Source organism: Lontra canadensis, unplaced genomic scaffold (assembly GCF_010015895.1).
Source record: "Lontra canadensis isolate GAN:19392208 unplaced genomic scaffold, GSC_riverotter_1.0 scaffold45, whole genome shotgun sequence".
In the NCBI taxonomy this organism is placed as follows: domain Eukaryota; kingdom Metazoa; phylum Chordata; class Mammalia; order Carnivora; family Mustelidae; genus Lontra; species Lontra canadensis.
The window spans coordinates 14,076,978-14,095,087 of record NW_022631039.1 but is presented as its reverse complement, the minus strand read 5'-3'; the positions used below and the strand labels follow the sequence as shown (position 1 = coordinate 14,095,087).

General features: G+C 52.8%; 1 protein-coding gene across 4 annotated transcripts in view; it reads right to left on the bottom strand.

Moving 5' to 3' along the window:
* The window catches only part of LOC116876547 (mitotic spindle assembly checkpoint protein MAD1-like), a 190,673-nt gene that overhangs the window by 96,333 nt on the left and 76,230 nt on the right, over window positions 1–18,110 (bottom strand). For all 4 annotated transcript variants that reach the window (XM_032872806.1, XM_032872807.1, XM_032872805.1 and 1 more), the window contains exon 4: window positions 13,458–13,546. In XM_032872806.1, the coding sequence (XP_032728697.1) occupies window positions 13,458–13,546 (89 nt within the window). The remainder of the gene's footprint in view (window positions 1–13,457; window positions 13,547–18,110) is intronic.

Here is an 18,110-nt window from a genome sequence, read left to right as displayed (position 1 = left end):
AATGACAACAGGAAGAAGGGAGTGAGTGGAGGGGCTATGTTGACACTGGACACGGCACCAGCCGCCCGCTGGAAAGGGGCCACGACACAATGTGGAGGCACAGTGTGGAGACCCCGTGGGCTGGGTCCCAGAGGCACAGGACAGCAAATTGAGCAAGCATTTTGCAACAAGCAGATGCTGGCGTTAGAAAGGGCTACACGAGCCACAGACCAGGCAGGCCTAATGGATGTGGGAACAACGCACTCCCCCTCCCCGGGACAACAGAGTCCTTCACAAGGACAGGAAAGCGTTCTCCAAGACAGATCGTATTCCTGTGGCATTTAGCAAACCTTTACACATTTTTAAAACCAGAAATTGTACAAACTATATTCACAGACCATAACGGAATTAAACCAGAGATCGGTAACAGGCAAGTAGCAGGAGAATCTCTAAATGTCTGAAAGTCTAACATCGCACATCTCAATGACACGTTGTTTGGAGAAGCGCCTGATGAGACTCTAAATTACGTTTGCGTGAATGTGACAAGAACACGACACAGCTCACTGCAGGACACAGCTGAAGGGGAGCAGGGACACTTCCACTGGAAAACAAGATCTCAAATCAATAATCTAAGCCTCCACCTTAGAAACTAGACAGAAAGGGAAAAAAATCTACCCAGAACAAGCAGAAGGAAAGATATATAAAGAGCAGACATCAGTGAAACTAAAAACAGAAAAACAAAGAGAAAAATGCAAGAAACCAAACACTCATTCTGTGAAGAGGCCAGTGACACAGCGAGCCTCCAGCAAGACTGGCAAAGAAAAGACAAAACAGAGGACACAAAGTTATCGTATCAGGAGCAAGAGGTCTCGCCCCCCAGATCCTCCAAACCAACAGGAAAGGAGCCGTGTACACAGCTGTGTGCACAGAACCTGCCAATTCAGGTGGGATATACCGATGCAGCAATTCAGCCAAATTCTCCCAAGATACAGCACACAGCCTGGGTAATTCCAGGACTAGAGGAGACGTTACACACGACAGAAACATCCAGGCTTAGTTGGTTTTACTGGATGCAAATGGTTAGGGAAGAAATGATGCCAGTTCGACACCATCTCTTCTAGAAAACAAAGGAGAAGGGGATGCCTCCCAGCCCGTTACACTGGGTCAGCATTATGCTGTACAAACCCAGACAGGCACAGCCTGGAGAGCCACGGGCCGGCATCTCTCATGAATATGGACACAAAACTCATCAACAAGATGTGAGCAAGCTGAATCCAGCAATATGTGAGAAGGACAATACATTACAACCCAGGAGGGCTCACCTCAGGGTGTCAGGCTGGTTCAATACTGAAAAATAAATCAACGGAATCTGCCATATTGACAGTCTGAAGAAGGAACACCACATGATCATACCAATCAATTCAAGGAAAAAGAAAGGACCTGAAAAAACCCTATTCATTCACGATAAATCGAGAAGAGAAGGGAACTTCCACATGCTGACAGAAGGCACCTACAAAAAACCTACAGTTCACCTCATTCTCAAGGGCTTCAGACTGAATGCCCTTCCCCAAGACGAAGAACAAGGCAAAGATGTCTGCCTTTATCATCCCACTTCAACATCGTGCAGGTGTCCAACCAGCACAAACCACAAGGAAAGGAGACCAAAAGCCTATCACTCGGCGAAGACCTCAACTAACCAAATTAACAGACAACAGAACATCCATGTAGAAATGTCCAAAGAATTGGAACAATAGAACCCTCATAAAACTGTTGAGAACATGAAGTAAGGTTTCAGGATACAAAATGAATAACTACAAAATCAATCATTTCTAGGTAATAGCAATGTACGAGAGTAAACCAAAACAAAACAAACTTTAGAACTGACATGAAAAGACATACTTAGGTCCAAACCTAATAAAATTAGACATGAAAACTAGGACATTACTTCTAATGTTTTTGGAAATAAAAAGGACCGCCCGATAAGACCATGGATGACTAGACACAGATTGGATAAGTGAGACTAATTCCTAGCAACTAACAAATTACTAAAACTGACACAAGATAAAACAGAAATCTGAAGAGACCAGTAAAAGTAAGGAAACAGAAGCAGGGATAAAACAGAGCAAAGAAAAGCGCAGAACTGCACACCTTCATGGGTGAGTTCCACCAAACATTCACAAGGGAGTAAACATGAATCCTTCCCAAATTCTTTCAAAAAGTTAAAAAGGAGGGCATCCTTCCAAATTCATTCTACAAGCCCAGTGTTACGGTGGCACTCAGCCAGGCAAAGACACCATGAGAAAACCCCAGACCAATGACCTTATTCAACAGAGAGGTAAGAATCCTCAACAACATACTAGCAGGCCGAATTCAGCACCATATTGAAAGGATCATACACCACAACCAAGTGGGACTCGTGCCAGGAATGCAAGGTTGTCTCAGAATATGGACATCATTCAATACAATATACCATATTAATAGAATAAAGAAAAACCCCACATGATCATCTCAACAGACATGGGGAAGGCATCTGACATACCAGCAACACTCTACCTGTAGAGAGGGACTTCAACATGACAAAGGGCCTATTTGAAAAAACCCACAGCTATTACCGAGCTCAGTGGTACAAGATTGAAAGGTTTTCCTGTAGGATCAGAAACAGGACAAGGATGCCTGCTCTCACCACTTCCATTTGACATACTACTGGAAGTTCCAGCCAGAGCAATTAGGCAATAAAAAGAAATAAAAGTTTCCATACTAGAAAGGAAAAAGTAAAACTGTATTTGCAGCTGCCATAATCTAGAAAGCCCTAAAAAATCTGCAAAACCAACACACACCTGTTGGAGTTAATAAATGAATTCAGGAAGCTGCAAGCTATAAAAACAATTATGTAAAATTCAGTTATATTTCTATCTACTAGTAATGAATAATCTGAAAAGGAAATTAAGAAAACAATTCCATTTACAACAACATCAAAAAGAACAAAATACTTAGGAATTAACTTACCCACGGACATAAAGGTATGTATATTGAAAATTGATACATGTTACTAAAAGCAATGAAAGAAGGGGCACCTGGCTGGCTCAGTCAGAAGAGTATGTGACTCTTGACCTCAGGGTTGTCAGTTTGAGCCCCACGTTGCATGTAACAGGGATTACTTAAAAATAAAATCTTAAAAAAAAAAAAAAAGGAAAGAAAGAAATGAAAAAAAACCGAAATAAATGGAAGGCATCCCATGTTCAAGGAAGACTTGAGTGTGGTTAAGACCTTGGAAGAGTCCAAATAATCTTGAGAAAGAAGAATGAAGCTGGAAGACTCCTACATCCTGCCTTCAAAACTTAATAGAAGGCAACAGTCATCGGAGAGGAATGGGCTTTATGCAGATAACAATGAACAATGTGGATGAATGTCACTGAAGCCAAGTGAACAAAGCCAGTCTCAGAAGATGACATATTGTAGAACTCCACTCATCAGACGTCACTGACAAACATGGAGAAGGTGTCCGTGGTTGCCACCGGGTCAGCGGTGTGGAGGTAGGGAGGGCACAAGGGGGATTCTGAGGTGATGAGATTACTTTGTTCTCTGACTGAGGGGGCGAATAAAATTAATAGAATGGCACCCCTCACGAGAAAAGGTAATTTTACTATATAAATAATTTTTAAAAAGATTTTATTTATTTGTCAGAGTGACAGAGGACAGAGAGAGAGCACAAGCAAGGGGAGTGACAGAGGCAGAGGGAGAAGCAGACCCTCCGCTGAGGAAGGAACCTGATGTGGGGCTTGATCCCAGGACCCCAAAATCATGACCTGGGCTGAAGGCAAACGCTTAACTGACTGAGCCACCCAGATACCCCTGTAATAATTTTTAAAGTAAAATATAAAAAAGCTGGTAATGTTCTGTACTTTATCTGTACCTTAGTGTGATGGCAAACACATGTGTCCACATCTATCAAACATGTCTCCGGCACCAGGTGGGGGTGAAGATAGGGAGTAATTTTATTGCTGACCTCCTTTCAAGATTTTTATTTATTTATTTGACAGACAAAGATCAAGAGTAGGCAGAGAGGCAGGCAGACAGAGAGGGAGAGGCAGGCTCCCCACTGTGCAGAGAGCCCGATGGGGGCCTCAATCTCAGGACCCTGAGATCATGACCTGAGCCAAAGGCAGAGGCTTAACCTACAGAGCCACCCAGGCACCCCTGCTGACCTTCTTTAGAACTGAAGGTGCACGGTGATAATAAAAGGAAAGTGGCTTGTATTTGGTTTCATTATGTTTTAACCTTTTCCAAAGAGAACGCACCATCTTAGACCTGTGTCCTGGGGTACAATGGCACAACCTAGCCACTGGTACTCTGCCAGGCATAGCTCCCTATTTTTTAGGGATGCATTTTTAGGGGATGTATTCTTTTGTAGGTTCACTAGCCTCAGTAGAACACTACTTCCTAAAACCCTCTTTGGACTGTTGGTAGAGTTCTGTAGCCTAACGCGGAGAAGGCACAGGTGCAGAGCCTGGCCCACGGAGAGGAATGAATTAATGCTAGTTGCTTTGACTGCAATGATTACCGCCACTACCAGAGCAAGGACCTGTCATCACTCGCCAAAGTACGACGCATCAGAATTCTAAACGCAGCCAGACTTCTGTGGTCCAAATACCGTCGGGCTTCTGAGACCTAGAAAATATCCTTGCACGTCCGCCAGAACACGGACCACAGCAAACGCACAGGGATGTTCATTGCAGCTTGCTCTGAATGGCTGAAAACTGGAAACAAACTCCAGAAATGGATTAATTAACTATGTTTGGTTATTTTATCCATTAAATTTATAAAGAGTCTGTAAAAACATGGGAAGGAACAGGGTTTGAATGCTGTCCTTCCCTGTTTATAAAACAGACGTGAACGAGAAGAATGCCATGACTCCAGGAGAGGTAGTGGTTCTTCTACAGACTGAAGTGCAATCTCCCTGAAAATCTCACTAAAACAAGAGTAAAGGCTTCGCTTTTTGTTTTCCCCTATACTTTGTACTCCCACGAGGACAAAGAAAACAAAGGAAGGGACAACATCAAAAGACCTTTAGAAGCCAGAGAGCAGATGGAGGAGCGGTAAATGACCCAGAAAGCTAAATCCGGGGCTGGCCGTGGAAACGCCAAGAAAATTCTACAGTCTCAGGAACAGGCGCTACCAGTAGTCACTTCTGGGAACAGGGTGAGGGTAGGGCTCAAACTGGAAGACTGTGTGGAGGTGCTTTTTTTTTTTTTTTTTTTAATTTTTAAACTTTGTAGGAAATAATTACAGCAATTTGCAAAAAATGTACAAGGAGGCTCATGTGCTCTTCACTTAGCCTCCCTCTGGGGCAACAACGTGAAGCAAATACAGTTCAATATCAAACCCAGGAAAGCGGACCCTGGGGCAGCCCCCAGAGGTTCCCACTTGCGGGCCCTCATGAGCTCCCACCGTACGTGCAGATCTGTGTAACCACCACAGTTAAGATGCAGAACTGGGTCAACATACAAGACTGCTCACGCCATCCTCCTGGAGATACACGCACCCCTCACCCCCCAAACCCTGACAACCTCCTCTCTTTTCTGGAACAGACCTCTTAAAACTGATGTTAATTACTCTTCAAGCTCAGAATTCTTGACGGACACCTGCTGGGCCTGGAAATATCTTTTGGGGAAGTGTTTTAGTTATGAACTCGGTTGGTTGATGCCTGTAAGACTATGCAGATGATCTATTTCATGTTGGTTGAGGTTTGGGAATCTGTGGATTTTGAGGAATTGGTCCATTGCTCCTAAGATAACGCGCTTGTCGGCCTAACGCTAGGGACGCCCCCATCTCGTTCCTGGTACGGGTGACTGCCTTCTCTTTCCATGTAGGTCTGTTTTGCAAGGAGTTTATTAATTTTATTGCCCTTCTTTAAAGAACGTTTCGTTTCAGTAATTTTTCTATTGTTTTTCTGCTTTCGATTTCATTATTGTTTGCTACGTATTCTTTCTTCGTTTCTGCTTGTTTGGGGCTGGAGGCTGGAAGTTTGGGACCCACCCCCTTTGAGCGCTATCCACCGCCTTGGTGCTGACAGAGCCGTGTCGCAGCGAAAGACCACTCAGTTGTGCTGACTTCTCCTTCGAGACTTCCTTTTCCACACACAGGCTATTTGGAGATGTGCTGTCTAATGTGCAAGTGGGAAGAGATGGTCCCGCTGTTTTCCTGTTCCTTCTAGTGTGAGGTTGGTATGGTCAGAGAGCGTGCTCTGTAACGGATTCTTCCAAGTGTGTCTTCTGACCCCGGACACGGTCACTTATAGAATGCCCGGGTGCCTGTGAAAGGGGGGTTCCACGGAGCGTACCATAAACGCTCGCCAGACCCTGTGGTTGGTGGTGATGCTGAGTTCCTCCATGACTTCACGCGGTCCCTTTCAGCGGTCCCGCCATCGGAGCTGAGCAGAGGCCTCGACCACACACATGGATCATCTGTTCCTGCCATCAGTCCTACCGCTTCTCACTTCACGTTCTAAAGTTCTGCTATTCGGTGGAAACACACTTGGGATTGTCGTGCCTTCTTGCTTCACTGGCCTTCGTGTGATGTCCCTTTGTGTTCACGGCAATCTTCTTTGCTCTCAAGTACATTTTATCTGATATTAGTTAATGCAGCCATGTGAGCGATGCCCCATCTTCTGCTGAGATGGCTGTGGCTGAAGGAAGCTTGGTCAACAGAATACGAGCGGTCCTGTGTCTTCACCCACCCATTAAGCTCCATCTTGTAACTGGTGTGCCTAGATCATTTCCATTAAAAGTAATCACTGACTTGCTTGTGCTTAAATCTGCCGTGGTGTCATATGTTCTCTGACTATGCCTCTGTTTCTCGTTTTCTGCCCTCCTTGGATGCATTCAGGGTTCCTCTGTATTTTACTGACAATGTGGAGTACAGTGCATGGTACAGCTGTCTCCGTGGTTGCCTCAGGCCCTCAAACGTACACCTGTGGCTCAGCCGACGGCATGACAGGACAGCACAGTCAGGAGTGGAAGCAGAGCTGCCCCCAGGGCCTGGCCCCCCATATACACGGAGCGCCACCGCGATATGCCAGTCAGCGAGTCAGTGAACACAGGGGCGGAGGACAGCCCACGCCCCTGCCCTCCTCCCCTCCATTCACCAGTCCTCTTGTCTGGGACGCTCCCTTAGCCACTGGGCATGGGCGGGTCCTTTGCTCACACTCTGGGGATGTCTGGCTTCTCTGCTGCCCCCTGAAGCACACTGTCCCCAGCTGACAGCTGGTGTCCCTCAGAGCGTGAACGCCCCTGTGTGCTCCCTCAGCCTCCACAGCCCCCGAGGCCAGTGCTGTGCGGCTCCAAGTAGCGTCCCTGCATACTCCTATGCTGCTTCTCTCAAGACTCCGTCTCTAATTTTCAGGTTAATTAGGATGTGCCATGTGAATTTCCGTGGTCATACACGGTGTGCGGTTCGCCCAGCTTCTTAAATCCACACGTTTACGCCCTTCACCAAATTTGAGGCATTTTCAGGCATTGTTCAGATACTTTTCCAGCTCCAGTCTCTCTCTTGCTTCTGGGGCTCCAATTAATGCATGTTTATCTCCAGGGCCCCAATCCCAGTGGCTCTGCTCCCGTCTGTCAGCCTGTTTCCTCCGTCTGTCTGACTGGTGCCGTCTGTCCGTCTGCCTCTGAGGTCCTGACTCTTGGCCCCAGCCCACTCTGAGTCTGCCCGTGAACTCTGCATTTCTGCTTGCTGGATTTTCCAGGTCTACAAAAATTTCTGTTGGGCTCTTCTCCTTTTTTTTTTTTTTTTTACTAATTTCTCCTTGGGGCGCCTGGGTGGCTCAGTCATTAAGTGTCTGCCTTCGGCTCAGGTCACTATCCCAGCATCCTGGGATCAAGCCCCGTGTTGGGCTCCTTGCTCAATGGGGAGCCTGCTTCTCCCACTGCCTGCCACTACCCCTGCTTGTGTTTCCTCTCTCACTGTCTCTCTGTCAAATAAACAAACTAATTTCTCCTTTTTTGTTGAGGTTTACCATTTTTTCCTTTGTTTAATAAGATTCCTGTTTGTTGATGCATTTTTATGATTGCTGCTCTATGATCCTTGTCAGATAACTCTAACACCCACGTCACTGCTCTGCTGCCTGCTGTCTTCTCTCGTTTACATTACGACAGCCTGGGTACGATACAAGACTTTTTACCACATCCTGCAACCGAGTTCCCTGCGTCTGGCAGGCAGCCGTGGGTAGATGCAGTGCCTGGTCCAGAAGGCGGGCACACGTCCCACTACCCATGGGCCATGTTCATGCGATGCTGGCAGAGCTGGACACTGCACATAGTGGGGTGTAAGCCGGGCTCCCCATGGGGTCCCAGGGACCCTGGGGACGGGAAAGCAAGGGCCACCTCATGGCTGCTACAGGGCAAAGTGCAGGCTTCCTGCTGGGCCTTCTGAGCCAGGGGCAGTGGGGAGGGGGGAGGAGGCCCCCACTGTCTTGCTCCAGCTCTCAGATGCAGGGAAATCCGGACAGTGGGCTGCAGGAGGCCAGCTCACCTCGTCCTGCTGACACGTGCGGCACTGCCCACTCTGGGGCCTGGACAAGAAGACGGGTCACCACTGGCCCGGATGACATGGGCCGTGGGGACTGAGTGCCCCTGCTGGTTGTCATGGGTGGGTGTGGTCAGACAGGCTCTCCCTCCATCCCCCAATGGGTGTGTGTCTGTGGTTCCTCCAGGTTAGAGCCTCTGCAGCTCCCAGTCCTGGGGCTCAGGCAGAGGCTCAGGGAGCTCACCACCGCCCTGCTCAAGTCCCAGGGTCCCACGTGGGCCACCTTCGATCCCCTTCTGGGTCTTGCCTGCCTGTGTGTCATGCTGGGTTTTGAGTCATACGGTGAGGACGTGGGCAGGACAGGATGACTGACCAGAATGGGACTTGGAGATCTTCGGAAAAGCCAGCATCTCTGTTTCCCATCACCCTTTTTTCTCCCTGTCTTAGAAGAACACCAGAGGTTTATTTTCTTGAGAGAGAAAACAGCAGGTCTCCGGGCCGAGGAATACCAGATAAAGTGCAAAGTCACCGCGATGACCAGGGGACTTCGGGAACGTTTCCATAGTGATGCTGAGCTTCCCCGTTGTCCTGTCCCCTCAGTTCCCAGGCGATAGCAGCACCTATGCCTCGCAGACAGGATCTTCCCCAAAGATATGACCAGTCCCAAGGCCCCTCCAGGCCCTACCTGTCCCATGAGCAGATGGCTGGGCCCACCGCACTCTGGAGGTCGGAGTGAACCAGACTGAGAGAACAAGGTCCGGTTTACACCCACCACACTGACCTGAACACGGAAGCAGCCGAGAAAGAACAGGCCGCCCAGAGAACGGAGAGCTACACAGCGGACACAGCGTGCTCACGAAGCCACAAGGCGTCTTATGTATAAAAGAATCCTCAAGGAACAACCCAACAACAAGAAATTTTAGGAAACATCACTGTAGAAATACAGTAAGAACAGGCTGATAAATCTCAGAAAGAGAATCTTACAGAAAGTAGAATAAAAAGATAGAAAATAAAACCAAAAATCTTTTTAAAACACAGCACTAATTCAGGAAGTTCAACCCCCAGATGATTGTAGTCTCAGAAAGAACTAGAAAAACCGAAGAGAAAAAATAATGCAGAATAACCCACGAGAATCAGCAAGGACTGAGGGGGCAGGGCCACCAGAGGCCACTGAGTGCCCACAGAGCACATGAGCACAGGCCCGAGCGGGTATCCACAGCAGGTGGAAACAGGCTCCAAGGAGAAGACTCGGGCCCAGAGATGGCCATAGGCACACGCCTCCCCCGCTGCTGGCCGCACAGGTCAGCGCAGGGAGGCCCTATCACTCTGTAGGTGGCACCCGGCCCACGGGCACGGCCACCAGCTCTAGTCTGCAGAGCCGCGGGCTGGCAGAGGGGTCCAGGCCTGGTGGTCCGGCCACTGCTCACAGAGGTGCCTGCAGCCCAGGCAGTGGAGTCCTGCTGACCCTGCTTCCCCTGTCCACCCTCCCAACGAAGCAGCCAGTCAGCAGGGAGCGTGAGGCCACAGGAGCTCCAGGAGGCTGCCCTAGTCTCCCCGGCTGATCCTGAGAAACCTGGTGCTGGCCCAGAAGCTCATGTCCTGTGAGCACCAGGCCTGGAGGGTTGCCTCACCCTGGCAGCACCACTGTTCCACTGGGACCACTCACCAAGGCCCATGGCCCCAGGTCTGTACGAGAAGGCGGCAGCAGCAGGTCTGAAACGCGGGGAGGCTGGCTGTGCCCTCAAGGCCTGGGCTGTCCAGCAGTGCCCTCACCTCTGAGATCAACCAACCTTTCTGGGAGCTCCGGGGGCAGGGCCCATGTCCTCAGGATTGTAGACTCGTGGGTGCACAGAAGACAGGGTGCTCATCAAGGACTTGTTCAATACAAGGTGTTTTTTAAAAAAACAAATAAGAGGGGGCCCCTGGGTGGCTCAGTGGGTTAAGCCTCTGCCTTTGGCTCGGGTCATGATCTCAAGGTCCTGGGATCAAGCCCCATATCAGGCTCTCTGCTCAGCAGGGAGCCTACTTCCCCCTCTCTCTCTGCCTGCCTCTCTGCCTATTTGTGATCTCTCTGTCAAATAAATAAACATAATCTTTAAAAAACAAAAAAACAAATAATAGTCTATCACCTGGCTTTCTGGAAAGGGCGTGGATGGGACCATGGGGCACATCCCTTTAGCCCCCGAAGCAGGGGTCTCGGGGTAGCGGAGAGGGCATGGAGCTGGGCCAAGAGCAGTGGGAAGGGCCAGCAGGTGTGAGAGCCACGTGCGACACTAGAGTGACTGAAGTCCACCTGGCCACTGAAGGCACAGACCACACTCGGGACTGCCAGTGCTGCCATGTGACCGCGGAGAGGGGAGCACCAGGATTTACTCCTGGGAAAAGGTCCACGGGCTCCACCTGAATCTCTGTGCACATTCCCTAGTTTGCTGGTTTAAGAGCAACGTTCGTGTGTGTGCACAACATCACGTGTGAACCACAGGGTGGATGGTGGGGAGAACCGTGGGATGAACGGCGGGGTGAATGGTGGAGTGAGTGTCAGGGTGAACGGTGGGGTGAACCGTGGAGTGAATGACAGGGTGAGTGGCAGGCTCCACCCACACCATAGCAGTGGAGGGGCTGGCAGAGCCTCACAGCCACTGGTCCCGGGAAAGGGACAGGGTCGGGGGCTCCCCATGGCTGTGCTCAGTGGACCCCAGAGCCGGCCTGGCAGGTGCTCTCGCCACAGGGCTGAGGGGGAGCGCACAATGTGCTGTCATGCATGGCCCCAGCCTTCCCTCAAGCGGTCAGATACTCAGGAGGGCAATGAGCACATGTCTCGGCAAGTGGTCCACACAACTGCCGACCTAATTCCAATTAATTAGCCACAAAGGCTCGTCTCCCATGGTTGCTTTCACCAAACGAGATGGTGGAAACAGGCAGCTTTGATCTTGATGTACAAGATATCACTGATGAAGCCTTTTATTTAGATCTTAAAAATAAATATAAATGAATACACCCAAAGTGTGCCCACCCATGCAAATGTTGAGCGCAGCTGGCCCTGGTCGGCCAGCAGCTGACCAGGGCCTGGACAGCACCCCCGCATTCCTGGGGAGGGTGCGGTGGGAGGCAGGACCACTGTACCTGGCGGCTCAGGTCCCAAGCACCTGCTACATGGCTGGGGGTGAGGGTGCTAAGGCAGAGTGCGGATGCTGTGTCTCATCCACGTTCCCACACTGTGGGGGGCTCCCAGGGCAGCCCCCAAGGCCCCTCATATCAGTACCAAGAACACCGCCCTGGCCCAGCTCCTTGTGGGGCTCCTGTGGGGAAGCCCATCCACATCCCAGAACTTGGCTGTGCCCCAGGCCTGCCTGGAGCCCCTCTGCCAACCCTCTTCACCCACCTACTATCAGGACCCCCACAAACCACGCCCTCTGACAGAAACAACTGTGCTCCTCTGTGGGCTGGGCCTGCTCCGGGAAGTCAGGTGTAGGAGAGTGTTTTCTGCATCTCTGCACACCGATGTTCCCACAGCAAGTACTCAGCTGATGCTCGGCTGACAGACAGCTGCCCCCGGCCAAGCCCCTCTTCCAGGGCCCCACTCTGAGCAGCCAAGGGCGCTCTTACAAATGCGATGGCCCCTTGGTCCTCAAGGCTCCTGTGGGCCCCACTGCTCCTGGGAATAAGGCCACAACTGCAGAGGGCCTCGCCTGGCCTGACCCGGTCCCCAGCACCCTGCTGGTCCCTCTCCAGCACAGAGACCTTCCTCCCACGTACGTCCTCACACGCTGCTGCCTCCCCCACTAATCCTAGGTTCCCCAGCCCCGCCCAGCCCACCCCCGGAGCCTCCCAAGGCCAGCAGACTCCACGGACTTGGGTTCTCACAGCCCATCTGCCATGCTTCAGCAGCCCAATGCTGCTGACCTGATTTGCCGGACATCCCCCCTCATCCCCCTTACACAGTAACATCCAGGAAGACAGACAAGAGGTGCTCTTGCTCGCCCTGCCCCATCCTCACGCTCAGCCCACAGGATGCCCACCGCACACGCTCGCACCTGAATAAGCCCGGGAAGAACAAACTGGTGAGTGCAGGACCGCGGGGTCCTCAGAGATGGCTATTTATGAGGCCGAGGTCCTGACATGAGAGCGGCTCTGGAACAACGGGAGAAACCTGGAACCTAGAAGGGGACCATCGCCTGCACACACACTTTCCACGGGGACGTCCACGGCCGGCACTCGGTCTTGCATCTGGTTCTCTCAATCTACACAGGAGAGCTGTCCGCCCAGCATAGACCGGGCCATAGTCCCGGGGTGGGGGGGCACAGGAGCCAGCTCATGCTCTGACCCCAGCCACATCCCCAAGGAGCAGGGTCCTCATCCACTCTGTCTCCCTGACCCAGAAGAAGCTCCCAAGGACAGGATGCCGGGCGCCCTGTGCTGGCCTGTGGCAGGCGCTCAGAGCACCCCGAGCCCAGGTGGCTTGGCCTGCACTTGCTTTGCACAGAGATTCTGGGGGAAGGCCGTCTACTTGCCCATCAGCCACTTTCCAGTGTCAAACTGAAACAGCAGGGCCAGCTTGGGGACCCAAGGGGAGCTGGGAGACGCTCCTTCAGAGTGCTGTCTCAGTCTCCCTGAAAGCCTCCTCCTTCAGGACCTGCGACCACCCCCCCTTCCCAGGAAGCGGGCCGTGCGCTCTGTGAGGATGGGGTCAGGAGGAACTAAGAAAGCCTCTAGGGGAGACAGCTGTGTCCTGAGCTGGCCGGACACACGGACGGAAGGTGGCCTGGCCGACACTCTTCTGAAGCAGGGCTGTCCATGCCCGAACCCGGGCAACCCCCTATGCCCCCACAGACGGCAGGACCCTGGACGGACCTCAGTGCCGGGGGTCAGAGCCGAGTCTCCGTGCGGAGGGCTCCAACTGCACGGAGTGTGATCCAGGAAGGCAGGCCCACAGGCTGTGGGTGCTGACGTACCGGAGTGAGCTGGCCTCCTCCCTGCACAGCGGGAAGCTCTGCTCAGCAGCACTGGACTGGGACTGCAGCATCTTCACCTCCATCTCCAGCTACGAGAGAGCACAGGCAGGTCAGGAGGAGTGGCTGCTGCAGCCCGCCCCATCCCCACGGGCCGCAAGAACCCAAGATCCCGTACCCGGCTTCTGGGAGAGGGGGTGACACCAGAGGCAGAGCCACTGGGGGCAGAGTTGCCATCGCCTGGGCTCCGCTGTGTCCCAGGGACCCTGGGCGGCCGGATCTCACAGCCTGCAGCTCTCAGCACCCACCACCGGGGCAGCAACAGACATACACTCGTTCTGGGCCATGCGGATGGGAAACATCAGAATGGGGGAAAGGGGTCACAACAGCTGGAAAGGACACAGTCTGAGTTTACCAGTGCTTTGATCTGCTCTAATAGTCATGGTCTTTTATTTATTTGCTGCTTTGAATTCCTTGCAGAATGACAGTGATGCACAGGTCGCCTAGACGGGAACGGGGATTTGAACTAACAAGGAGTGCCGGGGGACTGGGACAGATGCAAAGAGGTTGAAGAAGGAGCAGAGAGGGGGTTCCTGCCTGGTGGCCCAGGTTCACGGACAGGGGCAGTGGCAGGGGCCTTCATAGAAGCGAGCCTGCGAACTGCATACAGCCCCCAGAACTCCTGCTCCCCAAAAAGCATGCCCCCTTCCTCAACCCCACCTCCTTGCTGGAGACGCTCGCGATGCCCAGGGCTATTTCTCAGGGCCCTGTCTGGCAGATGTGGCTCTGCATCCATTGATCTGGCCAGGGTCAGTCTGTCTGACTGCTGTACGTCCAGCTCTCAGATCAGGAGAGATCCTCGGTAACCACCATGCAGCCAGAGAGGAAATCGCGTAACCAGGATGGTCTGCTCTGGCCCAGACGTGGGGTTCAAGGCTCCTCTGTGGGAATCTGAATGTCCCCAAGTTGACAGCGGAAGGCCGGGAGAGGTGCCTTTGTCTTTTCACAGGGCCTTCCCGGAAACTGCAGCCCCATGGCTGGTGGGCACACCACCAAGAATACAGACATGCCAGCCTTTGCCACTCCTCATCACACCAGACCCAGTCAAGGGGGCAGATGTCCCCCAAGGGACTCTGACAAGCCAGTACTCATTAGAAATGACCTCAGTCAGCGCAAAAAGCAGCTCAGGGGCGAGCTGACAGGTGTCTCAAGCTCCAGGCCCCACAGAAGCCTGGACAACGAGGACGAGAGTCCAGTGAGCTCGGATGAGGGCAATGGACAGGGTTGGGTCACAGGGCAGACACAAGACTTCCCACATCACTGGGGGTGGCCTGCACACAGCTCCCAGGCAGCCCCTCCCTGCAGTGGCCTGTCCGGATGCCCCAAGGCTACTCGACACCCCCCCAACTCTGCATGCCAAGGGACAGGTGACGTCAGGAAGAGACCTCCTCCCACGCCCACCCAAAGGTACAGGCTGGGAATGACGTGGCCAGTCCGGGTCTGTGGACCTGTTTCACTACCCTCCGGGCTGCACGACTGAAAACCCTGCCCTTTCCCCAGAGCGGCCAAAAGCTCCCCAGCCTGCACCAGCAAGTAAGTGGACGACGCTGCTGTCCTGAGCCAGGAGCCAGCAGGGTCTGTGGGAAGGGTGTGGACAGATCAGTGTGGCCCAGGGCTGGGGGACCAGAGAGCGTCTACATTATCTGCCTAACTGGGCCTGAATGAGCAGCCTTCTTCTCAATAATGTCCTTTCTGGATTGTTCCTGGAAAGGTCCTCCTGCAGCAGCTTATTGAGGAGTTCCTAGGCCCAAGGCTTCCAGTCTGCATGAAGCCCTGTTACCAATCATCTAGGTCCCAGGTGGGACCACCACACACGCGGGTGACCACAATCCTGCTGGTTGTGGAGACCAAGCACGAGCAGTAGTGGCCTCCACGAAGTCCCCAGAGGAAAGGAGACAGAGTCCCCACACACACCCACCAGTGCCCATTGGCTGAGGTCCCCCTGCACAGACAGGCACAAAGAGACCATGCCGTGGCCCCACAACGCGCAACAAGGCCTGCTCACCTTCCCGGAGAAGTGGTGCCAACCATGTCTGGAGCCCCTCCTGCCCCCCCATCCCCACACACCTCCCCGCGCTGGCCAGGCTCCTCACTCCTTTCTGATGCCATCCAGACGCTTATGCAGGGGCTAGTGGCCCAGGATAACTCTCCCGGGTGGAGAAGGAAACAGCAGAATGCAGCTGGGCTGGTCTGTCTCCATCTCTCGAGCAGAGGAGGCTGCACATCCCACGGCGGCAAGTGCCCGCGCGGCAGACAGGTGGTCTCTCTGCAGGAATGTCCCAGTCCCAGCCCCAGTCTACCGCCCCACCTTCCATGCAGCCTCGGGACCCAAGGTTCAAAGGTGGGACACAACAGGTACACAGCCCAGAGGCCTCTGCAAAGCTCCGTGGTCACCCTGACACTAGCTGCAGCCCCCTGGAGCCGTCCGGCCGTGCAGCCCCAGGAACAGCATATGCTCCTGCCAGCAAGTAAGACCCGGTACTTCCCCTCATTTCTCTCTTGATTCACTGTTAGAAAAACGCTAAGACAGCCTCACCTTGTCTTGTACTCTGGCTTTCTCACCTAATCTATTTGGGAGAGATTTCCAAACCGGTGTGGAGCGCACCTCCCAGTTCATGTCTGTGGCCCCACAGATCCCGCTGCGCGGGCCTCCAGTCTCTCGCTGACCCGTCTCCACGGACAGAGGTTTCAGCCGCTTCCCACCCAACAGCATGGAATCCATGCCGCAGCACGTGGCTCTTGGATGCGCTGGTCCCCTCGCAGGGTTCCTCCTGTGGCCGACCTACCGGCCCCGACATCCCTGTAGGAGGATGCGGAGGAGCGATGGCCACCCGCTGACGTCTGACTCCACACTGTCAGCAAGCTCTGCATCTGCCTCTGATGTCCTCTTCCTCTGCCCTTCTATCCACAACAATTCCAGGGTACTTTCTCTCTTCTGCCCCAGCCCTCCCTTCAACCATCTCAACAAAACAAAAAACCAACCTTTGTAGGAAACACTGGGGTTGTGGTAAATGCACAGACTGGGAAGTCAGCGCATGAGGGGGTGCCGTCAGCCCCACGCACCCCACACCGGGAGCAGGCCTGGGGCTCGTGGGTGCCCTGTGGTGCTGCTGTTGTACGTGGTGCATTTTCTTACCTAGCTCGTGTCTGGATGTGCAGGTCTGAGAAGCCCTGCGCGGTAACCCTGTCCCCAGCCTCACGACCGTGGACTGCTGCGGCCGTCTCAGTGGGCAAGTCCAGCACACAGTCACGTCCGAGGTGCGAGCAGCAGCCTCCCTCTGCCAGCCCGAGTCTGCACCTGGGCGCCTGGAGCCCTGGGCATCCTGTGCCTGTCTGCGGCAGCCCTGGAGCGGAAGCCCGTATCTTCCTCCACAGCATGTCAGTTCGAGGTTGAAATAGACACACTCTATCATGTCGAGAAATTATCCATATGTTCACGTTTTATTAAGACGAATGTTGGGTTTAAATTCCTTTACGGCAAATATGGAGCACTTGCCCTAAAAAAAAGCTGGCAGCCCAGCACAGGGATGGGGGGAATTGTGGGGTCCGTCCTGGGCCTGCTGGCTCCCTGCCTGACCTGTGGGCCCGGTGCTCAGGGTGGCGTCCACAGCCTGGGCCCCCGCGGACGTGACGGCCACGCAGCACAGCTGTCGCTCACCTCTCAAGAGCCTCTCTCACCATGCTCGGTCAGCACATGTGGCATACACGGGGTCTGTGCTCTGTCGGCCCCACAGAATCTCCCCCAAACCGCCTCAACCCGAGGCAACTGTTTTCTGTTACCTCTTGCTGGGGGAGGGCAGGAGCGGCCAATGTGCAGACAGTGTACTCAGTCTCCTTAACGTTTCAGTCGCGTCCAGAGTGAGTACTGCTGTGGTACTTCCATTTATTCTTTTTAGACTGACTTCCATGTTTGCTCTGTCTCTGCCACCCTCGAGGTGCAGCTCAAACATGGTCCAGTGCAGGAGCCACGGCCGGCTCTGTGGCCATGTGGGCCTACACCTGCAGGGCACCTCCGAGCAGGACCAGGGGGCCAGGCACCAGGGGGACTCCCACACGCCCTCCCTGCCAGAAACTGATTATCCTCAGTCCTCATGCGTGTGGGGGGTGCGTCTGCTCATTTTTCACTGGGACTGTGAATGACTCATGCATTTAACTAACTTTATTTTGGGGCACAAGCACTTGGATTTATTATTTCCAGTATTTTTCACTTTCTTATTAACTTCTGCTTTGATCTTCACGAATTCCTACTTTTTGCTTTACTAGGGCTTATTTTGTTTTCCTTTCCTGAGTTCTTGATCGGGGTCTTTAATCTATCTCTATTCACGCTTTCCTGCTCAATAATATAAATATTTAATCCGCGATTTTTCTTCTCAAGCCCGCTCTGCTTCCCACAGGCTCTGAAACGTGTTTTCTGGATTCTGTGCACTTCCGACCCAAGAAATGCTGAAGACAGAGGCTTGGGTTCTCTTTCATTTTTGTTTTGTTTTGTTCATAATCTCAAATTCATCATGTCGTGAGCAGGTGCGTGTCTGCATTAGTTCTGCCTGTTTGAGCTCAGGAAGGTTTTCCTATTGTCAATATACAGTGAATTCTGGC